Here is a 24,838-nt window from a genome sequence, read left to right on the forward strand (position 1 = left end):
CAAGGTCGGGATTCCACTGAGGCAATCGGTGCCATACTGTTGGTTATCGAATAGAAGACGGCACTTTTTGACACGTCATTGATGTAAAACGGTTGGATGCCGGCTTAAAATATTCAAATGAGAAGCTGCACCAGAGGAATTTCTTTCACACGAGACAGAATGGAACTCACCATGTTTAACTTATTATTCCTTCACATTGATAACCTTAAAAGATTTCTTTTTTTATATAATTTAATTTAAATTAAATAGTACATTCGCTGCTTTTGTTTTTTATATATATTTATATCAAAGTTAGTTTTTTTTTGTTTAGTTTAGAATTGCAGTATCGTGTCTTGAATGGCTACGTGGTTTCTATTTATTCTATTGAATCGAATGTAAACCAGTTTTCATTTTTTCGGTCATCTATGACGAGATACAATAACTCAAACTAGAGTGCCGCTATATTTTTTTTGTTTTTCCTTTTTCCCTTCACTTTGTATGAGAATGTTCATATTTTCTGTTGTAAAATTGTGTATGTGTCCTGTGTTTGTGTGAAAGTGTATATGTGTGTGTAAAAGAAGGTTTGTGTCAAATACGAATATCATTGCAACTTTTCCTCAGATTCAAGATTTACTTGAAAAAACTTAACAACTCGTTCCCGGATGAGGGGGACAACTCTTCGCCGTCAAGATACTGATCGAGAACTCTGCCCCGCATGAAACTTTTCTCGAAATTACTGTAAAAGAAAAAAAGAAAAGAAAATTAGCACTATTGCTCAAAAACTATAGGACAATATTCAAGAGTTACCTTAACGTGTCAAAGGTGACGGTACTTCGGGAGAACAGATTCAAATGGGTACTATTAGCTACCAGTGTTAGACGGGCTGCCCCGAAGAAGCATTTACTCTCTGATATGTGGAAAAACAGGATAATGCTGAGGTTGGATGGTTTCTAGAGGTTTAGAAAAGCGTATTAGAATGAGGGCCGATTGAATGCCTTTTGCAAAAGTATACCTTTAACAACTTGGTAAGCTTGGGCTGCAGCGATTCCGTGAAACTCCAACCATCCGGATTATCTGCAGCTTGCTGAACCTGTTCCTCGGATGCAGCGTGCACAATGAAGAACTTTTGTTTGTTTTCGTTCTTTTTGTTGTTGTGCTGTTTGCCATTGCCACCATGATTATTGTGGTTTCGGTTATTCTGCTTGTTGTTAGTGTTGCTATTGTTGTTGTTGTTGTTGTTGTTGTTGTTGTTATTATGACTTGACGTTAACTTGAAGTCGTTGGATGAGTAGTTACACGAATTTGTCGCTCCACTATTCAGGCTCAGGTTCAGGTGGTTCTGTATCACAGGTCGTGGTCTCTGACCAATGTTGGTGTGACCGGCAAATCCGTGGTGGCGATCTTCCTCTTCTAGCAACTTGGCTACGGTATTCAACAGGTACTGGTCATTCGCGCTTGGCTGATATGCTCTTGGATTGCTGACAAACTTCAAGAAGAGCGCACTCAGCTTATGCCGGAAGTGGATCATCGTTGTGCCAAAATCACTCTCCACAGCAAAATTAATCCAATCATCGAGAACGAGTTTACTTTTGTCGGACATGTCATGCTCTTTATTTGCCGAATTCGTTTTGTCCAGTTCCTTCCAAGGAATTAACGATTCTTCCTCTTCCAGAAACAGTGGCCCAGAGAATATCGCAATTGTTACCGGTGAAACGACCGTATTGCACTTGATCAGGCAGTGTGGTCCAGCCCGCGTCTTCTCCTCAAAAACGATCCACTCCGAGGGAAGGGTCAAAATACTCTCCTTATTTTTCTTCAGCGATTTTTCTCTTATCACCGAGCTCGGATGGGGACTAATTTTCTTGTCAATTCGTGTCTTTATCGTCGCGTATTCCTTGTCCACCCGACAAACGTTCGGATACAGACCGGACACGAGGCACGCCTTCACCACCGCCCAGTTGTCCGAGTACTGGTTCAAGTCCTGAATGCTACCCGCTCCGTAGCTCCTCACCAGACCAATGGACCGCAGATGGCCGAGGATTTTACTCCGCAAGCTGGCAATGGTGTCCATTGTGCCCGAATTCAGGAAGTGACGGTTGCAAAACTGGCGTTCCTTCATCGAAGGTTTGATCTGAAATTGTGGAGAGGAAGAATAGATTCAGCATACCTGTCTTCTCATACTGATACAAAATGTAATGTAACTTCACATGCGGTTTGAATACTCTTGATCGATTCAAGTATAATTTTAGATAATTGTAATAAACAAAAGGATTCCAATAGAAGATTCGCATTGAGTGCGACAACAGGTATGAAATAAAATTTGAGGAAATTATTTTTCTGTAATTTAATCAATGTTTTTGTCATGTGAAAATAATGTCAATTTTCATAACAATTGAATGAAATTACATTCGAATACGCCTCACAGCAAATCTTCCATTTGAATATGGCGTCGATTGTTTACGAAATTCTGCTTTTTAACTGGTACAAGACAAGTTAACGTACACCCAATTAAAAACCAGACCAGTTAAACCAGGACCAATTAGTGAACGATTACTGTATTTATAACTCTGCCTCAATATATTGAATTTTTCCACCGCATGTATTTTTTTATTGTGTGAACTCTATTTTTTCCAAATGAATTTTCATGGATCACAATTGACGAGTTTACGTTAGAATTGCAACGAGATGGCGCAGCGAGTAAAATGATGATGTTTTGTTTTTTTTTTGGTATGGAGTATGGTATGGAAATTTCCCGGATTTAAGTATTCTTTCTAAGCTGAAAAGGTTAGAAAATCATCATTTTACATTGATTTAGTCATAACATATGACGAATAATTCGGTACAAGTGTTATAATTTACATTTCTTCACTAGGCAAATGATGGGTGGCATCTGTTGCGCTTCAAATATTGCAGATCCTTCTCGTATTGGCCGAAAGGAGGCCCCTGCATAATCAATTCTATCAACCAACTTGGTATGATATTGATTGCATCGCCATTATTCACAGTTTGAGCTTCTGGAAAATGTCCGGAAGTTAGTACTCATAACCAAAATTCACTATCAAACATAAACATTTCGAAGATTATCTATGACTTTGGTCACATCGCATGTTGAGACCATTGTAAATAGACAAAAATATAGTTTTCTTACCATTTATTGATGACATTCAATGGCTAAAATGATTGTAAATAGAGATTAATGAAAATAATCACGGCCGAATCGCGCTGTTCAATGCGTAAAATAAACAAACACCCTCACTTTTGTGGTTCTGAGCTCTAATGTAGGTGTCGCATGAGCTGATTCAGCTTTGCGTAAATTCGTCAATAGCCTACGATCACTTTTTAGTAGGATATGAGTGGCTTAGAAGTTGTCGTTTTGAGACTTTGTAAGAGTCTTATCCATATAGGTATCCAACTAATCCAACTCTAAAACTAATGAAAATGGAAGTTATTTCAGCTACATGGTCTGTCATGACCAGTGTTGCCACTCGTACAGATTTATCTGGAAGTGTACAGATTTTTTCGTTATTTTTGGTACAGATTCTGTACGGTACAGAGTACAGATTTCCGTCAAAAAGTACAGATTGGTACAGATTTTTTTTCGCGTGTGAAATTTCTTACATTTGAAGAAAGCAACAATAGTGTAACAATAGACGCCAACACGTGATCAACTGGACGGTGCAGAACGAGTCGAATATTATCTGCGCGGGGTGCGCATACGCATAAAAATACATTTAGAGAAAATATATATAAATATTATATTTTATTTTATTTTTTTCTTGAAATAGTATAATTTTTTATTTTATTATTGTGAAATATTTAAAAAAAATAGAATTTAAGTGCCATTTATAATGGCAGAAGGTGGGGGGTCAATGAATCCCCCCCATCAGGTAAAAAAGGGAAAACACTTAAACGTGTTCCTAAATCGCAAGATGTTTCTTCTGGGGACGAATCAGCTCATGCTAATAAGCCCCCTCATAAAAAAATCGCAAATCTCTCCTCTTCACCTCTTGACGCTCCCACCCTACCTTCGACTTCGGGTTCCCTTTCTGTTATCCCCGCTACCACTCAATCCTTACATTCGCCTACTCCCCATGTTGTCTCCTGTTCCGACCGGGGGAACGAGCTATGGACTGTAAAGTCTTCTCAAAAATTCTGGTCAATGCTGAGAGAGCTGAAGTAATAAGGATCACTTCCTGCTCTTCTAGAGGAATTGTGCAAGGGCACGTCCACAGCAACACCAGAGGGAATCGGAAATAAATGGCCTTTTCACTTATACGGAATAAAACGCGTACTTTACACTTGGATATGAACTCACTTTATTTTCTCTCATTTCCCTCAACTATTATTTCCAACATGTTCCATTAGTAATGTTTATGTGCATCAGAGTCCATGACAACGCTAACCACGTACACCGTCACGATGGCAACGAGGGTTGCTTATGTTGAGAGTTAAACTAGGAATGATCAGATTTCTTCCACATTGGAACATCTCCCTTCCCACTCAATCCTTGTCCTCGTCTTCCCCCTCTGTTACCTCGTCTTCCCCCTCTGTTACGTCCTCCCCCCGTGTCAAGGTCTATCCAGAAGATGCATCTGGAACCTGCCCATGGGTTGTTTTCTTTCGGCCCAAACCAAATGGAAAAGCTTTGAAAGTCATGCAGATCGCGAAAGATCTGGCAAGGTATAACTCCGTGTCGGAAATTTCGAAGGTTAGACCAAACAAATTGCGAGTTGTCGTGACTGATCGAAAGGACGCAAACAAGATTGTTGTCGACCAGCATTTTACAATTGAGTATCGGGTTTACATTCCCTCTCACGTAGTTGAAATTGAGGGTGTGATAACCGAAACGGGTCTGACGTGCGAATACATTACGAGTGAAGGTACTGGCCGTTTTAAGAAACGGCCCTCGATGACTGTTAAGATCTTGGGTTGCCGCCAGCTCGGAACAGTCTCCCATGAAGGGGGTGAAACCAAATTTACGCCGTCCGACTCGTTTCGAGTCACCTTCGCTGGTTCAGCTCTCCCGGACTACGTGATGGTAGAGAAATTGAGGTTAGCCGTGCGACTTTTTATTCCGAAGCCAATGATTTGTCAAAAGTGCAAGTCAGTTGGTCATACGGCTGCTTATTGTGCCAATAAAGAACGCTGTGCCACTTGCGGAGAGCAACATGTGGGCGAAGCCTGCAGTGCGACGGTAAAAAAGTGTCCATATTGCGGGGGAACCCCACACGTGCTCTCAGCTTGTGAAGCATAGAAGAGTCGCTGGGAGAAACAGAAGCGCTCTTTGAGGGAACGCTCTAAACGCACTTTCGCGGAAATTTTGAAGGGCGCTTCTCCACTGGCTCAACAACAACAACCAATCAACACACATAATGTTTACGCCACGTTGCCAGTTGACGAAATGGAAGCGGATACAGCTAACGGGGGCACGCCGCCTATTTCTCAAGGGAATCCCCGGCGCAAAAATGTGACCACTCCCAACGTTCAAGGACAAGTCCCTCCGGTGATACCCCCAGTTAGTTTGCCTAAAAAACGAGTGCAGCGGACAAGCAAAATCAGGTTCCTCCTGTCTTCCGTGGGAATGGTTCACCATCGATCGACCCAGCATTCGAGGGAACATCAAAAACCCCAAATGTCCCTGTTTTTCCGTCAAGTTCAACTTCCCAATCGGGATTCATAAAGTCGTCCGACCTTGTGGATCAAATTTTCACGTGTTTTAATGTTTCCGACTCCATCAGAACCATTGTCACCGCAATGCTTCCAGTATTAAAGACAATTTTGCAGCAATTAATGCTAACATGGCCCCTCCTTGCAATGATTATCTCTCTTGATGTCTAATTTAAATAGAGAGGTCGGAGATATCACTGTTTTACAGTGGAATTGTCGTAGTCTTATCCCTAAATTGGATACATTCATTTTTAATTCATAAGTTCAATTGTGATGTTTTTGCTCTGTCCGAAACTTGGCTTTCTTCGCGAGATGATCTCTCTTTCCACGATTTTAATATTATACGCTTGGACCGATATGACAGATACGGAGGGGTGCTATTGGGGATCAATAAGTGCCACTCATTTTTCCGAATTGATCTTCCACCTATTGGTGGGATCGAAGCTGTTGCTTGTCATGCAAACATCAGAGGCAAAGACCTCTGTATTGTCAGCTTGTATTGGCCTCCGAGAGCTGCGGTTAGCCGCAAGCAACTTGCTGACATGTGCTCACTCTTTCCTGAGCCACGGTTGATCTTGGGAGACTTCAATTCTCACGGAACCGCCTGGGGGGAACAGAACGATGACAACCGTTCATCGTTGATATATGACCTTTGTAACAGCTTCAATATGACCATTTTGAATACTGGGGAAACAACACGTGTACCTAAACCACCTGCTAAGCCAAGTGCTCTTGACCTCTCGCTTTGCTCGAACTCACTATCGTTAGATTGCAAGTGGAATGTAATACAGGATCCCAACGGTAGTGATCACTTGCCAATCAAAATTTCCATCACCACTGGGTCGAATTCTTCTGAATCTATAAACATGGCATATGACCTCACAAGACACATTGACTGGAAAAAATATGCGGACGCGATTGCTCTAGCCATCAATCCCAGAGATGGTTTACCTCCATTGGAGGAGTATAACTTCCTTTCTCGTTTGATCTATGACAGCGCAGTTCGCGCTCAAACGAAACCCATCCCAGGTTCCACCATTTGCCGAAGGCCTCCCAATCTATGGTGGGATAGCCAATGTTCCAAGCTTTATGTAGAAAAATCGAATGCATTTAAAGCTTTTCGGAAACGTGGAACCCCTGAAAATTTTCAAACGTATTTAGCCCTTGAGAATCAGTTCAAAAATTTGATCAAAGGGAAAAAACGTGCTTATTGGCGAAATTTCGTGGGAGGTTTGTCACGAGAAACGTCAATGAAAAAATTATGGAAAGTGGCTCGAAACATGAGAAATCGCTCTTCAACGAATGAAAGCGAAGAATATTCACATCGATGGATTTTTAATTTTGCACGGAAGGTTTGTCCCGATTCCGCTCCCGTGCAGAAAATTGTTCGAGATATACCACAAGATAGGTGCGATCTTGATTCCGAGTTTTCGATGGTAGAATTCTCTCTTGCTCTCCTTTCATGTAACAATTCTGCTCCAGGATCGGATAGAATTAAGTTCAACTTGCTGAAAAATCTCCCTGATGTGGCGAAACATCGCTTGTTGAACCGCCCAATAGCAATGCTGTCTTGTATACGGAAATTGTTGGAGAAAATTATCTTGTTTCGCCTTGATCGATGGGTTGAAACGAATGGCCTACTCTCAGATACACAATATGGGTTCCGCAGGGGCAAGGGGACGAATGATTGTCTTGCGTTGCTTTCTTCAGAAATTCAAATGGCTTACGCCGAAAAAAAAACAAATGGCTTCAGTATTCTTGGACATAAAGGGGGCCTTTGATTCTGTTTCAATAGAGGTTTTGTCAGACAAATTACACTCTCGGGGACTGCCGCCTCTATTGAATAATATGTTATATAACTTGCTTTGTGAGAAACATTTGAACTTTTCTCATGGAGATTCGACAGTAAGCCGGGTCTCCTACATGGGACTCCCCCAGGGCTCATGTTTAAGCCCTCTTTTGTACAACTTCTATGTAAGCGACATTGACAATTGTCTTACACAAAATTGCAGCCTAAGACAACTTGCAGATGATGGAGTGGTGTCTGTCGTAGGATCAAACAAATCCGACCTGCAAGAACCCTTACAAGATACTTTGAACAATTTTTCAACCTGGGCCATTGGGCTAGGGATCGAATTCTCCACGGAGAAAACAGAGATGGTGGTTTTTTCTAGGAAGCATAGACCAGCAAAACCAAAGCTTCAACTTTTGGGTAAACCGATCACTCATGCTATGTCATTCAAGTATCTTGGGGTCTGGTTCGACTCCAAATGTACTTGGGGGGCCCATATTAGGTATCTGAGTAAAAAATGCCAACAAAGAATAAACTTTCTCCGTGCAATTACCGGCACATGGTGCGGAGCCCACCCCGAAGATCTTATAATGTTGTATCGAACAACTATTCTCTCAGTGATTGAGTATGGCAGTTTCTGTTTTCAATCAGCTGCCAAAACACACCTCATTAAACTCGAGCGAATTCAGTATCTTTGTCTCCGTATTGCGTTGGGATGTATGCCCTCAACGCATACCATGAGTCTCGAGGTTTTGGCAGGCGTACTCCCACTAAAAGATCGCTTCAATTTATTATCTCTTCGGTTCCTCATCCGGTGTAAGGTTATGAACCCATTGGTGATCGGAAATTTTGAGCAACTGATCGAGCTAAATTTTCACTCTGGATTCATGAGTTCATATCATGAATTCATCTCCATGCAGGTTGTTCCTTCTTCGTATATTCCCAACCGTGTTTGTTTTCCTGACTACATCAATTCCTCTGTACATTTTGATCTGTTCATGAAGGAGAAAATCCATGGAATTCCAGATTATCTTCTATCGGGGATCGTTCCTACGATCTTTAATACAAAGTATGGGCGTATCAATTGCGATAATATGTACTTTACTGATGGGTCCTCTATGAATGAGTCCACAGGATTTGGAGTATTCAACGTATTTTTTAGCACCTCACACAGTCTTCAGTATCCTTGCTCAGTGTATATTGCTGAATTGGCAGCAATACACTGGGCGCTGGACAGCGTCGCCTCACGACCTGTTGAACACTATTACATTGTAACGGATAGTCTGAGCTCTGTCGAAGCTATCCGTTCAGTGAGGCCGGAAAAGCAATCGCCGTACTTCCTTGAGAGAATACGAGAAATTTTGAGTGCTTTATCCAGACGCTGTTATGTCATTACCTTTGTCTGGGTCCCTTCACATTGCTCAATTCCGGGTAATGAGAGGGCTGACTCATTAGCAAAGGTAGGTGCAATTGAAGGCGAAATTTATCAGCGTCAAATCGCCTTCAATGAATTTTATTCTTTAGTCCGTAAAAATACCATCGCTAATTGGCAACGCAAATGGAACAAAGATGAATTGGGCCGGTGGTTCCACTCAATTATCCCTAAGGTTAGCTTCAAACCATGGTTCAAAAGTCTGGACTTGAGTCGAGACTTTATTCGCACCTTCTCCCGACTCATGTCCAACCACTGTTCGTTAGACGCGCTACTTTTTCGTATTAATCTTGCCGACAGCAATCTTTGTGTTTGTGGCCACGGTTACCACGACATCGAGCACGTTGTTTGGTCGTGCGAGTTGTATCTTGTCGCCAGATCGAATTTAGAAAACTCCCTCAGTGCTAGAGTAAGACAGCCCAATGTGCCGGTGAGAGATGTGTTGGCTCGGTTAGACCTTGATTACATGTCCCAAATCTATATTTTCCTTAAAGCTATCGATGTTCGTGTGTGATTATCCTTATATCCTTATATCCTTTGCGTGCAATTGGTCCCCTTGTTACAAACAGTAGAATAAGTTGAAATGTAAATACACAATAGATATACGAATAGATTTAAGAATTGAGTGTGCGAGATTATCATTATTGTAACAATTTCCTTATATCCCATCCTTTTCCTGAACAAATATGTCACCCTACTAAACTCGAGTAGACCGCGAGTAATCGGTTTTCTACCTTACTTACCTTAGATTTAGAAAATGTTTATGTATAGTAATAAAAATATAATTAAGAATTCGGCTCCTTTAAACTTATGTAACTGAGCCTGTAAAAATAAACGAATTTAATAAAAGAAAAAAAAAGAAAGCAACATTAAGGTACATAATGACTTTTACGCCGCAGTATTGCTTGGTGATGCTGATTTATAATTTTTAATGCAATAATTGTTCAGTTTCATAAGGATATTGTGTTGGAGGCATTTCGAAATCGAATTTTTTTTTCGAAATCGGCTCAGCAACGGTAAGATGAACACTATTTTGAGACAAAAAAATTTGGTTAAACATAGTGGTTTTGTATAAGCATCATCAAACACTCGAATGACTTACAAATGTAAATGTAGTATTTGAAGTAAATAAATGAGTTTTTTTTCATTCTAATAAAATATATTTTTTCCACAACGAATATTTTCGATGGTACACATTTTTCGAACAAAAAGTACAGATGAGAAAGATTTTTAACCCCTCTGGTACAGATTTAAATGTAGCAACACTGGTCATGACTACCCGGTGCTTCAGGTACCGTCAACTGAATGTAAAATAGATCATAGTTCAGAATATACCGGTGTACTCAGCAAATGAGGAAGACGCATTTTACTGGACTGATTGGGTTCAACATTTACCACAAGAACAACTTAAATTTCTCTTGGGTATGATATACAGTAAAACCGTTTTTTTGTGCGATTTTATGTTCTGGTGCTGTTTTTTTTGTGCGGTGTATGAAAAAAAGCATATTTGACGATGTTATCGTCCATTTAGTTTTTTTCGATGGTTTATATACATGGATTTGAGTTATTTTCTTGTGGGGAAACATTTTTTTATGCGGTCCCTATCTACCGCACAAAAAAAATTTTTTTTAAAAGGTGTCCCGAACACGGTTTTTAAAGCTACTGGTGAAGTTTTGCACGGTCCCTATCCCTCGCACAAAAAAAGGGTTGCCTGTATATAGATTTGTCAGTGAGTGGAAGGCTCATTCTCTTTTGTTCTGGTCATGGTTTTCACATTATCTGACCGTGACCTTATAGTTTAGGATATTTGTATTGATAAAATATAGTTTTCATACCGGAATATTTTTTCGTGTTTGCATCTCATTTTTAGTCCATTATTGCGTTATCCGCGAATTACTTCATTCCTTGCCAGACTATTCTGCGGATAACCGAGATTCTACTGTACATTCAAGGCGTGTCATTTGACGAAAGAAAATTAAAAAAAGACACAGCTGCTCGATGCAAAGGAAGAATGTATGATAGATATCGCACACAGTTGGGCAATTTTGGTCGCTGGATGCACCGCGTCGATTTGCATGCCTCCTAGTGGAGAGTGCTTCTGTATTTTTGCATCACATCATTTCTGTGTCTGTACTGGGGTGTAAGTTTGAAATATCGAATGTTAGAGTATTTTTAAAGTATGTAAGTAAGCTAATCCAACCTGGCAATCATTGGAACTTCCTAATTGCATTTAAGTCTTTAATTTTTCCCGAACTGCACACTTGCTTGTTTCTTTTCCAACTCTCTAAATTTTTATTTTTTTTTAACTATGCCTACTATTTGTTATTTCATTAAAACAATGGTTGCCATGGTTTCCTTTTACACCATTTCCATCCATTGAACTCAAACCAGGTCAGAGTCTGAACGAGGTTTGGGTAGGCATTTGGATGTTAAAGTGGGCTTAGCCTGAAGGGCGTAACACTACCACCACCAACCCCCCCGCTTATCTGTACCTTTGCCTAATGCGTCTGGCATCCACCTGATCTGTCTGTCTGTTGATTCCATGCGCTTTTCCAAGCATTTGAAATGCCGATCTACTATTGACCCGTTGTTCGGTAGACGGGCACCATCGGATCGCCATAGTAATCCGGTTTCAAATCGTTCGCCGTTGCAGTATGTACAAGATTCGAGAGGCGCCACAGGTTGTTCGTCTTCTCTGGATAACAATGTGCGTTCCTGCTTGATGATTACACTGTCCACCGAAAAAGATTTCTTCAATATTTAATAAAGTTTTGCATCATCCGGCACATGCTGGTGTGGTAGGTGTGACTACTATTCATGACATCCTCCGTTGATCGAACACCATAAACCACCCAGCCAAGGTTCGTTTCCACCGCGATGGGTTCACTCAGATTACCTTCATGACTTTCGTGCACCAGAATTATGTTGGCGTGTTTGAGGCCAATCAGGATTCGGGGATGGACGTCTGAGTAAGAATCGACAGGAAGATTCCGTAAATTGCTAAACTCGACCTCAAGGCAGTTCATGTCCAGCGACTGACAAGGTAACTGAAGCTCTTTGACCGTCTTGACGTCTTGAAGCCGATACCTTTGCCTTCCCGACCAGAGATCTCAATATTTACACTATGCGGATTCGACTCGAATCGATGTGTGCCTCCTGTCCATTTGAGACAAAGTGGGCGCCGGTCTCTAGAAATTTGCAACTCTTTAACTAGTTCTTCGTCAACGAGAGTCAGCTCCGATTCATCGTCAAGGAAAGCAAAGCATTCCACCTGCTTGTTATTTCCATGAAGCGTCACGGGTATATAGCGGAAAGTACCTGAACCACTGCCGGATAGATGAGTATGAATGTTGCGCTCCTCGTTTTGCATTCGACGTGCAGTGTCATTTCCGGACTCTTCCACAGCAACCGTAATGTTGAGATCCTTGTGCAACAGCGCGTGATGTCTAAAGGAGCATCCGTTTCTTCCACACACAGCATCACAGCCTCCTTTATGACACTGTAGAAACCTAAAACATAGATGTAATCCCCGGATGCTCCCCCACTTCGCCTCAAACGATAACTCCAGGAATCTTTTGCATTTCCCGACGTTCGTACAACCATCTTTACACACCAAACAACTTATGTTTTTATCCGCTGCTGCGCTCGTTGATGAGTCAGCCGTCGCCACAGGTTTGTGAGGGATTTTTTGTGGCTCGCCCTTACCAGTCTCTTCTAAATGGATATTCACGTACATTTCTTTGCGAATCTCTCGAGATTCCTGATGTTTTCCTACCCGGAACTGTGGTTCGAAGACAACGTTTACGTCTTCTGCCAGACCACACATCCATCGGCTGAATGTAGAAAGCTTTACCTTTGATTTGTTCTTCCGGTACTTCGCCCAATCGAGCCTAATGTGAGGTGGTAATTTGTTCACCAATTCCTTCAGTAGAGTTACGTCAGAACTATACTCCATTTTTCCACAAGCTTCTATGGTGGCATTCAAAATCTGCACCTCAAGAGCAAAATCAACGATCTTATCCCTGGCTTCTCCTTTGATAGCCGGCAACGACACGATCTTGTCTTTAAGGTACTCAATGATTGTCTCCGGTCTTCCGAACCGCAACTTTAAAGCATTCATTGCTTTTCCTTGCTTTGCTTTTCCCACCATCGCCGGGCGCATGAGAAAACTGCGAACTGCATAGAAGGCTTCTCCCTTCAAGGAATTCCTTAAGCGGATCATATTCTCGGCTTCGGTGTATCCACACATCTCTGTGGTATCCTCGTAGGTCGCGATGAACATTGGCCATTCTTCGGGATTGCCGCCAAACTTGGGTAATTCATGTGGATCGACCTGACGCGCTGCTAACTCGTCTTTAGTGAGTCGTTTACGTCTTTGTAAAGGACTCTGAGATCCCGCTCCCGACGTTCTGCTAGTCGCATCCTTTAATGTTGATAGTCTTCCGGATTTGAAGGATTTTATACCATGGTTTTCTTCCACCACTTCCCATTTCTGACTCATCTTCAGATCCTCCGTCGCTCTCGCTGTCACTGTCGCCAGAATCGCTCTCTTCACTGTCGCTGGCGTTTTCTCCTAACTCATCCTCTCCTTCGTGCTCTGAATCGTGTTTTCCATTAACGAACGTGCTGTCGTTATCCTTCAGCCAACCTTTCACTTTACCGTGAGAATTTGGTGTATCGTCCAGATATTCACCATCATCTTCCAGGTCCGCCAGCTCCTCGAGAACTTCGAACTTTTTATTTACCAACTCTCGCTTGCATTTCATTTCTTCTGCCATCAGCATTTCTTCTGCTTCTGTGCCGCAATATCAGTTTTATCCACAGACTTTCCACCCCTTTCGTATGCTTCTACTTCCTTAACATGACTCTTTCCGGTTGACTTCTTAGGAACCTTCGATGTCATCTTCTTCTCGCCACCTTTCACTATCACAACACCTAACATCTTCTTCCGGTCCTTTGTGTTCGATGTCTCCAGCGCAGATGAGATCTTCTTGGACTTTAGTTTACCTTTCCGGCATGCTTATTTGTGATGCTTACTAAGTGCGGCTCGTACTCAATGAGGGCACAAATCTCGTGTATTGTACTCGAACAATAGAACAAGAACGAATCATAAGCCCATAAGCTCATCTTCAACTGCTTCTACAAAACCGCCAAAATCATAACCCTTTTCAAGGCTACGAATTTTTCGACTAAAAGATTATTTTAAAAATTTCGATGAATTCTAAAATTATATCCGAAGTAATCAGAAGCGAATTGATTTTTATAATGTTTGCTGAATGAGAGCTTCTGTGAATTTTGGGCGTGTTCGAATTTATTGCTGTAATGATGACGATGTTTTAAATTATAGAGACTTCCTCAGACTCTCGAATTTCTCAGTTCATTCGCCTCTAACCTTAAAGAAATGCCAATTTCGAAGGCTAAACTAAACAGTCGGTCTTGAGAAAGGCCATCTTTCCAGATGCTTCGCTGCCGTTGCCATCTGATCGCTAGCAGGATAAATCGTGAATTGGCATTGGCATTGGTGACTTTTACCACTATTTTTTGTGATTTCGATCATTATTTATTCAGATGCGTTTACATCTGAATAAATAATTTTTATGGAAAAAAATGCATATCCGACATATTTTTGTTTTTTTTTTTTTGCTCCTGAATATTAAAAACCATGTCGCGTTTGATCAGACGTCAATTATCAGTCAATTATCAGTAAAATATTCAAGAAGACAAAAATGATTTTTCACAACTGTGGAAGCGCATTTTCCTGGAAGATAGATTGTCAATTAAAATTTCTAATCTTGACATTTCATGGTTAAGACGATTCCGAAGCAATAATTTAGATGATGAAGAACATGAAAAGTCGCCGAAAAAGAAAAATCAAGACACAGTTGGAAGCATTTACCGTCTGAAACTATTACTGGTTTACTGTATCAACTACAATTAAAAAGGTTGAGCAGAGCTCTGAAGGAAAACCCATTGGAATGGGAGATTAACACTAGTGTTTGTTCTAGGCAAAAATAGTTTGATTAATCATGCGTAAACAGATGCCTTAACGAATCGCCAATACGTACCTCATTCCACTTCTGGAACGCCCGCAGCAAACTCAAACAATCGCTGTAAGAGTCTTCGGACATATCCCGTTTCGCCCGGGCCGCCCGATCCTTATCGACAGCCGTGGTTGGTAGAACGAACGGATCATTCACGCTGAGCGCACTGACAATCGTCAGCACCGGATCGATACACTTGAGGAAGGTTCCATAGAGCAATATTTTGCCAAACCTCGCGTCAACGGGCAGATCGGCGAGAATCAGTCCCAGCTCGGTGAGATTTTCATCGTCATCCAGGGCACCCAGCTTCTGCAGCAACTTTATGCTCTGCTTAATGCTCATCGTCGATGGCGGCTGGATGGCTTTGCTCAAGAATTCCATGATAGAGGTGTGGCTAGCTATTATTGACGTCTGCAGGCATATTTCCGTCAACGGCACTCGTAAAATTTCCGGGAGTGTGAATTTGTCCATCGACTCGTATCGCTGCCGGGTGTAAAGTCGGAAGCAAACGCCTGGCTGCGTTCGTCCTGCTCGACCGGCTCGTTGCGTTGCACAAGCCTGTGACACCCAGGTAGCCGTCAAAGATGTGGTTGATGTGACCGAATCGTAATGTTTCTGCTTTACCTTGCCACTGTCAATCACATAAACCACATCGTCAATCGTGATCGACGTCTCGGCAATGTTTGTCGATAGGATAATCTTCCTGGTATCCGGTGGGACCGATTTGAAGACCGCATTCTGATCGTTGGTCTGCATGTTGCTGTGCAGCATGTAGATGCGGAAATTAGTTAATCCACTCAAACGATTATTTAACATTTCGTACTGCTCCAAAATATCGTCATAGCCCGGGAAAAACACCAATATCGCTCCCTGAGGCAATTTTGTGGCGATAAACAGGATGATGTCGAAGATCAGGCGGTGATCGATCTTCTCATCGCTTACTGTACTATGGTATACATCGAGTAGCACTCGTGCCAATTGCCTTGGCAAAGGTTGAGCTTGGAGCAGCAGTTGATGTGGGTTTTGTTGCTGCTGAACTGCCGGATAAGTTGCCATTTCCAGAAGCTGAGTGCATGGAGTCGGACCATTCAAGCTAACCGACCAATCGAGGGCGGTTAAATTATGCTTACCCTTAATCAACGGATCCGCACCCATATCTAGCAAACGTTTCACCACCGAGGCATATCCTGCAACAAAAAAGGAATTATCATTATCGCTCCAAGCTTGCTTTCCAAAATATTTACCCTTTGCTGCGGCAATCATGAGGGCCGTCATCTTGGTCTCTGTGTGTTGGAAGTTTATCGGATTATTTTCGTCCTCGACCAGATAGAAGAAGTGATTGAAATCATCCGAACTGTTTTCGATCCAGCACACCTCGAGAATATCATTCATCAACAGAATTGTTTCGTCGTCCATGTTGGCGGTATTTACCGTTTCACTCCGGTGGTTTTGAACCAACGATCTTGCATGTTCTGGGGTAGTTTTGAACTGTCGTTTCACATCGTTGATTTTTGCATTGTAGCTATCGATTCGGAATAGTATGTCCTCTAGATAGTAGCTCTCGATGGGAAACAGCCTGCCAGGAATCTCAATCAATGGACAGTTATTAAAGTAGCGCGAGAATATATTTGATTCGATGGTTGCAGACATCAGAATTACTTTAATATTCGAATGTTGAACAATCTTCTCCCGGAGGGAAATTAACAGGAAATCCGAGTGCTGGTCACGCTCGTGGACTTCATCCACGATAATGTGTGTCACGTCGTTCAAAATACTGTTAGCATTTTTCCCCATCAGACATCGCAGCAGCACACCATTCGTACAGAACACCAGGTTTGTGATAGGACTCAGTCGACTCTCCAACCGAATCTGATAGCCAACCGTTTGGCCAAGCGGTTCGTTCCGCTCGAAGCTGACCCGATCAGCCACCGTAATGGCAGACAGTCGCCGTGGCTGAGTGCAAATGATTCGGCAAGGTTCCCCTCGCTGGCAACATGCATCCAGAATGTACTGTGGAACTTGTGTGGTCTTTCCGGAACCGGTGGTGCCCGACAGGATCATCACCTGATTCTGATTGAGACAGCTCAATATGGCTTCTCGGTAGGGTGCTATCGGTAGCCGGGTGCGCTCCTGAATCACCTGTAGACTGGAGGCCGTTGGCGGAGGGACACATTTGACGATATTATTCGGCGATCCCAGGTTCAGACTGTACGCGGCGAGGCTGGGAAAAAGTTTCCGTCGAGCGTAGGAATCTGCTATCTCTTTTTGGAACAGACCCTGCTTCTGGACAAGCATCTCGATCAACTTCTGGGAGTTCTCACTCATATCGAGACTAGCGTCATCGTGGATCAGCGAAAGTATGTTCGATTTGTAGATCGTCAGATAGCGTGCATCTCCTGAGGATTGAAAATTGATTATGTTAAACCCGAACTTTATCGTAGGTTAATGATTATAACCATCGAACATCTGGGAAGTGTTTTATTTTGTTTTGTAACAGCTGTTATTTTTGTTTCACCATGAACCACTTTTTTGCATCGATAAGAACATAAACACAAAACAAACAAATTCGCAAAAGTTAGAACACAAGATAAATGCAGACTTGTTATTGACTTTGTCAACACCGCACCAAAAAGGAAACGAGTACAACAGATGACCACCACACAGTTCACTCACCTTTTCCATGGGATCTTGACTTTAGCGATTTGTTCTTAACGTATTCGTGGATGTACGCTCGCTGGTTCCGAGAAAACGAAGGCGGAAAGTCGAATTCGCTCAGCTTTTCGTCCTGCACGAATTTGTCGATCATGTAGTGAATCGCAATGCGAACATCTTCCTCGATGTTTATGTGGGGTTTTGCTCGGCCGGCCATGTTGAAGCTGTGGTGTGATAGAATTTCAAGTGTTCCCCCGAACAGAAGAAACACGGCAAAAAAAGATCAATTTGACTACCAAATCGTTGGGGTTTGTAACAGTTTTTACCTACCTCGGCTGCCAGTGTAGTGGTTTCAGCAGATGGCGAAATAAATCCCTTTTCCAGGGCAGTAATTTCCGAGAAAGCTTAAAATCGAGACGCAGATGACGATTTTTCACCTTTTCTAAAGGAGAGCCCACCAATTTTTTTTCCACTGTTCGCTGTCAAAATTTTGTTGTGAGCAGCATAGAAAAAAACACGAACACTCCTCGAACAGCACTCATGCACTCACTGAGATGTGATGACGTTTGTTGCATTGCTGGATATTTCAAGGTTCTTAAAAGCAGAATATCAGTTAAAAGCGTGAAATTATGAAAATGCATTTGCTAATTTTGTTTAATTTTTTAAATTTTTCATTCATTATGAATGAAAAAATTGGAATTTGAATCCTATAGTGATTTCTTTTCGCCGTAATAATACTGCTTTCAGTTATGGTGCCAAATCAGAAAACAGAACACTATTTTATGAAATGAAGTTATTGTTAAAAACCACTTTCGCATCGAATGAATTTTTATGGTTTATACACCAATGGAATCGAAAATTCTCTAAGTTTAGTTTGACATGCTAGACATTATGATTCTCTAATACGCAAACAATTAAAATTAAGTAAAATTGGAAGCATTCCCATTTCCTATCCATTTGTCCTATCCCTTTGTGTGCTTACCTACTCGTGCTGTCAATGATGTTCTACTTATGCACCGGTGAATGACAATATTGATATACCAGTGCGAATCAAACACAGCGTTCATTCTTTGACAATAGAGGAAATATTGCAAAATGTTAGCTTCACCTTTTCCAAAAATTATAAATAACTCATTTGTACATGGCAAAATGCCTCTCATCAAATTGTGCTCAATCGCTTTTGTGCATTTTCTGATTACCGCTGTCCAATTTTTTGACGTAGGACTACGTCATACATTAAGGTGTCAAATCAGAAAACAGGTAACGTTTTTATGAAATAAAATTAACGTTAATAACTATTTTTACTGCAAACGGATTTTAACGTATGCCATTCGTCAGATGACGTTGGAGTATAATTGGAGCGGAAATTTATCGTCTTTTTAGTCTATTTTGTGTGTGTTGATATGTATGATTAGTATAGTGTTGTTATCATTGCTATTCATTTTTGTTGTATGCTTTTTCATGTTATTTTTAAAAGATATTGGGGTTTTCTGCAGCTTTCAGTTCTACTTAACTATTGCTCAAGGTGGCTTCTTCCAGTCTACGTATAATTCTGCTTTCTTCGTTAAGACTTGATTTGATGTTTGACTTACGCATCCATCGTTAGAATGGATGCGTAAGTCAAACATCCTGAACAAAACTATGAACAAAACGTGTTCAAATTCAAATGTCCTTCACCTTTCTTCAAGCATCGGTCGTCATTTCGAAAGTTTTGTGCCCAATCTAGCTTGATTAACTAACACGCATCGACGATTGAGCGAAAATCTCTTTCATCGATAGCTGTCAGTGTATCTTCGAGATAAGCGAATATACAATAGCTTCGGGTTGCCCGAAGAGCACGTTAGTATCACATTCGGCACATTTAAAGGATGCAGTGATCGTCTTTTCACAGCTTCATACGCCTTGTCTTCGAGTCTTTTCTGAAGCAGAGAACATTCTCTTCATGAATGAATCCGCAAATCGCTTTGGTACGCGTGTTGTCGGGAGAAAAGTATGTAGATCCATATAGATTGCATGATGGGCAGCCAACCTCTTCCCACTCAGAGAACGGGCATCGAAAAAACTTTCCGCTTTTGCAAACGTTTCTTGATGTGGTTGTTGTGGTATCTGCCTTTGTTGGTCGAAAAACTGGAATATGTGAATCCGATTGGGTATCAGGAGAATTCTGTATTGTAGCTCGCGGTATAAAGCCCGGTCTCATCACTTGCACATGGAAGGGCTGTGAGGAAGAGAAAATCGAAACTCGAATTTCAGCGCGCACAGGAAGTCTGCTCGCTCGGCTGTTTTCTACCTCGCTCATTTGTTGCAGACAGCTCCCAATGACTTTGTGAGATGCGAGACTGGATAACGCAAAGCACACTGTCTCATTTGGGTGCTGTGCGAGATCTCGGAAAGTCTAGTTAGAACCAATCCGAATAAACGAAAATTATAATTTGTTGACTTTTAATCAACGGGACGGAAAGAGTGAAATTTGTAATTATAATGTTTCGGAGATAAAATACGGAAACTGGTTGTTGTTCAATGGCAACCATAATTTTCCTATTTTTGCACAGGTTTACCTAGTATAACTAGGTTCTGTTCTGTTCTAGTTCTGTCAGTGAAATTGCAACTGCTGCCAGCTGGGACGTTTGAAGCGAAAAATGATTTCCATCCCTCACTCTCACAAGTTTCGCAGTCCCATCAGTATTTGTTCAGTTTCCTAGCAAGTTTCCGTAAAGTCTATGTCTGATTGCAAGTAAAAATATTTGTCATCAAAATCTCCGATTTGAAAATATCATTCGCGTTGACGGCGGAATGGTGTCGACATCTGGATACGACATTAGTTTGTATGAGGCCAACTCTTCTCTGTCAGATTAGTCGGCCCTAAGGCAATTTTAAATTACTAAATTTTGTATGAGATTTTTTCCTGGGCGTTATTTACCTACTAGAAGTACGTTGTTCTGATCCTAATTTAAACTATTTTCTACGAATTTTCAGAAATTCTCACCAAAACTTACCATTATAATAAAAAAATACACAAAAATACACAGACACAATTTTTGTATGATATTTTTTCACTACTTGCAAGAAAAAGTGGTTTTCATTCACATAAAGTACTAATTTGATTTGGTAAAAATAAATTTCATTCATAATTTTTATTTTGAAAGTGTGTTCATTTCTTCTGCAAACCCATATCGTCATGCCTACCCAGAGTTATGTTTGTTCTTTGAACAAACGAGTTTTTAAAAAACACTTTATTATTCACTTTTCTTAAAGTCAAATACTTAAACCTCACTGCACCGATCTACACGCGAAAAAGGGTGTGAGCCACATGGCGCTAACTCTTTTATAGCCTAAAAATGCTGATTATTAGTTTTAGCTATCAACTCGTTCATTGGCGCGAAACGTGGTGTGATGCGCCTGTTGCTTTTCCTGACGGCTTCCCCCTGGGATGAAAGTCGTCCTCGGCTTTCTGTTTTCTGGATTTATGCTTGCGGTACCATAGTGATCTTCGGGCGAGTTTGTCTGTTAGGTTCCGATGGTTCTTCCGGGTTCTGATGACTTTGAAGTTCCTCTAGATGCGACATTGATGATCTCGATGGGAGTCTATTCCAGATCCAAAATGATAGAGCTACGATGAAAATAATTGTTATTGTTGAACCGAATCCAAACGATGTCCACCCAAAGAGTTCGAGTTTCCATTGGATGTTATCTGTCCTTAGATTGATGTGTTTGATATGACCACGTTGTTCCAGATGTAACTTCTGTAAGTATTCTATAGGGAATTTGTTTGTAATCGTAGTAAAATTTACCGTCAATCCCGTTGTTGGAACGAATGATGCCAGTTGAACTTCTTTATTAATGTTGGAGTACATTTCGTCGTTGATAAAAAGTGTGCAGTTTGAAAACTGTACGAGGAAAGATCCCTTAAGTTTTCTATGATTCGATGAGCAGTTCGATGTTATTGATATTTCCGCGTCATTGATAATCACGTTTGAGTCATCGACTCGTTTGATAATACCATTGGTGTAGGTTCTTTCCATTGGGCATGTAGCTGATTCACCTCTCATCAATTGTTGAATGCATTTGGTTATTGGTTCAAGCTGCGTACTTGAGCATACATAGACGTTTCTACTCATTTCGCAGAGGGATTTTAGCGCAAAAGATGACGGACCTTGTAGATAATAGTTGGTTGAGATGGATATACGGGAGTTATTGAAGATAACTGGTTCGATGAAGTTGAGATCATATTCAGCATCCTTGATTCGTGGTACCTTCAGTATGTAGGCAATGGATTCCTTGGATGAAACCACGTATGCACTAGCGAAGTCCAAGGCTCCTGCTATAAAATTGTTTCCTTCCAGAAGATGATGAATTCTCGTGATTTCCTCTGCATTGATAATTCTGCTGCTTGGGATGTTGTGTTGAGCCAAAACTATTGCCTCCTCTAAATCTTCTAATTGTTGTGTGAGTTCATCTAAGCAAAAGAGCAAACCTACTGATCTGAAATCCTTATCGTTTTTCAATGCTGTATTATTCAGTATTATTGTTACGTTATTCACTTTTTCTGTTAATTTATTAATTCTGTCTTCGAATATGTGATTAATTTTGATTTGCTTTTCATTCGCATTTATCAGACTATTTGAAGTTGAGTTTATAATCCTTAAATCTTCTGCATCGGGGCTACCTGAAATGTACTTCCAAAGTGAACCTAGTTTTTCCCATCTTCTAACTCTAGTAGAGGGTTTTAATTTCAAAAATGTCTGTTCTAGTTTCGTTACTTTAGTTTGAATTAATACGCTTAGGAAATCAGCTGAATCTATATTTGTTTTTGCATGATATAAAAGTGTTTCAACAGAGTTTTGTAATTTAATGAGATCTACTCGGTGCAGTATCCTAAAATAATTGTTGCTTACATAAGCTTTTCCTAAATGTATGATTGCTACCGGGCTCTTGTCTAAATCGTGTACTAAAATTTTGCCATTCGTCGTTGTCCAAAGCCAGAGCCATAGTCTGTAATAGAAAAGTCTGTGTCTTAGTTATCTGTAAAGTTTTTCTTAATGTGTTTTTTATGTGTTTTAATTCCGGCCTGGTCGGTTACTGTTTTTTCTGTCTCATTTGTAATGTCTATTAGTCTGTATCTATGTCCTCTAGGTGTGGGCTTAGCTTTGCCTTTCACCAATAATCTTTGTTTGTTTAGTTGTTTGAATTCTTCTTGAGTTACTAAAGGTATTTTCGAATTTTGTTTGTGTGCCTGATTCGTTAATGAGTCCTTTGCGTTTTGTAATGTTTTTTGTTTTGATAGGTTGATTTCTATTGGATTGAGAGAACTACAAGTGCCGAAAATAACTTCTCTCGGTTTTAAATTTATTGACGAATGTTTGGTTTCGTTATAAATCGCTGTGATCATGGCAAGACCTTCGTATAAATTTAGATTCTCTACTTTTTTCTGATTGGCCATGTACATTTCTAGCAAAGTACTGTGGAATCGTTCCACGATACCATTACTGTCACTGCAGCTGGCAAAATGCAAGGAGATGCCATAATTTTCCAAAAATTCTTTGAATTTTGAATTTCGAAAGCTTGTGGCTTGATCACAAGTAATTAATTTGGGAATGCCAAACGTTTTGAAGTATTTTATTAGTGTTTCTTGAATTTCATCTGTTGTCTCATGCATGATCTTGTAAATCTGTGCAAATTTTGAGAATGAATCTACAACAGTAAGAAATTTTTCAGTCTCCTTTATAAAGACATCTATGAAAACATTTTCGAATGGTCCATTGTAGATTCGTCTAGAATGAGGTATAACGAATGGTCTTCGTTCATACTTAGCAAATTTACAAGATTCGCAGTTTTTGACGAACTCTTTCACTTTAGCCAACATGCGGGGAAAGAAGACTGACTTCTGTACTTCCTCGTATGTTAGTTTGTATCCACGATGATTGAAGCTGTGACATTTTCTTATAAATTCGTTCTGATCGGTACCTGAAATTAAATCTGGAAGTTTGATATTAGTTAAATGAACTTTAATATTTTTAAAATTTGTATCGATAATGTGTTGGCACATTCGGGCAATATTCAGGTCGGCAAAAATACCATTTAGTTTCGTCGGATCTAAGTGTCTTGTTAGAATGTCTTTTATGTCGTCTTCCGTATAGTCAGGTTTGTGAAATACATGACGAAAATGGTTTGGAAAAACCATACACGCAAGGTATGGACTCTTTGCAGCATCATCTGCTCTGTAAATAAGTAGTTGGTTCGCATATTTATTAATGATCTCTGGTCCATAGATCGGGTCATTATCGAAAAATTGATTAGATAGTTCTTCGTTTAGGTTCAATTCTGTGCGTGGAATCCTTGAAAGGCCATCAGCAACAACGTTTTGCTTGCCCTTCTTATAAATTATTTTAAAATCAAATTGTTCCAAGTAGAGCCTTTGTCTTGTAACTCTTCCCGTGGAATCTGTTAACTTTAATTCCTTTGTAAGAGGTTCGTGATCCGTATAAATCGTGAACTCTCTACCATAAAGGTACGGTCTAAAGGTTTTGGCAGCAAAATAAATGGCCAAAAGCTCTTTCGCCGTGGCTGAATACTTTTCTTCAGCTCTGCTCAATGTCCTGGATAGGTATGCAATAGGCCGTTCCTTTCCGTCATGTAATTGAGCTAGAACTGCCCCAATGGCAACATTTGATGCGTCCGTTGTAAGAATAAACGGATTATCGAAGTTAGGGTAAGCCAAAAGTGTTTCTGTTGTCATGATTGTTTTTAGCTCTTCAAATGCTCTCTCGTAATCATGATCAATATCGATGATTTTATTTTTACCTCTGAGTTTTGAAGTCATGGGTTTTGCAATATGGGCGAATTTAGGAATGAATCGTCTATAATAACTTATAGTTCCGAGGAACGATTTTAATTCTTTGGAGGTTTTTGGTAGAGGCCAAGACTTTATAGCCTCTATCTTATTAGGATTGGGTTTTACCCCGTCTATTGTGACGACATGTCCTAGGAAAGCTACTTCCTTTCGAAGGAAGTCGGATTTGTCACATTGAATTTTCAAGTTCGCATCCCTAAGGGTTTGGAGAACTTTTTTGATGTCCTCTAAATGACTTTGAAGATTAGTACTGTAAATGATGATGTCGTCCATATAGACGAAACATCGGATCCCTAAATGTTTTCTCAACACTGTATCCATAAGACGCTGAAAAGTCGCAGGCGCGTTTTTCAGTCCAAATGGCATACGAAGAAACTCGTACTTGCCATTATCAATATTGAAAGCGGTTTTCGGGATGTCTTTAG

At 40.7% G+C, this 24,838-nt stretch overlaps 1 protein-coding gene across 2 annotated transcripts; it reads right to left on the reverse strand.

Moving 5' to 3' along the window:
* Positions 1-173: 173 nt before the first annotated feature.
* On the reverse strand, positions 174-18,057 carry LOC129770498 (3'-5' RNA helicase YTHDC2-like). 2 transcript variants are annotated; one of them, XM_055773381.1, is made up of 7 exons: positions 17,894-18,057; positions 17,585-17,787; positions 16,156-17,307; positions 14,936-16,098; positions 992-2,110; positions 787-929; positions 174-715 (listed from the first exon to the last, which is right to left on the reverse strand). In XM_055773381.1, exons 2-7 carry the CDS (start codon positions 17,778-17,780, stop codon positions 610-612), a joined length of 3,879 nt encoding a protein of 1,292 aa, XP_055629356.1. In that variant the 5' UTR covers positions 17,781-17,787; positions 17,894-18,057; the 3' UTR covers positions 174-609. The 2 variants fall into 2 exon arrangements, with proteins under 2 accessions (XP_055629356.1, XP_055629358.1); XM_055773383.1 differs by having other exon boundaries at positions 17,890-18,057.
* Between the last annotated feature and the right edge of the window lie 6,781 nt (positions 18,058-24,838).

Source organism: Toxorhynchites rutilus, chromosome 2 (assembly GCF_029784135.1).
Source record: "Toxorhynchites rutilus septentrionalis strain SRP chromosome 2, ASM2978413v1, whole genome shotgun sequence".
NCBI classification, from domain to species: domain Eukaryota; kingdom Metazoa; phylum Arthropoda; class Insecta; order Diptera; family Culicidae; genus Toxorhynchites; species Toxorhynchites rutilus.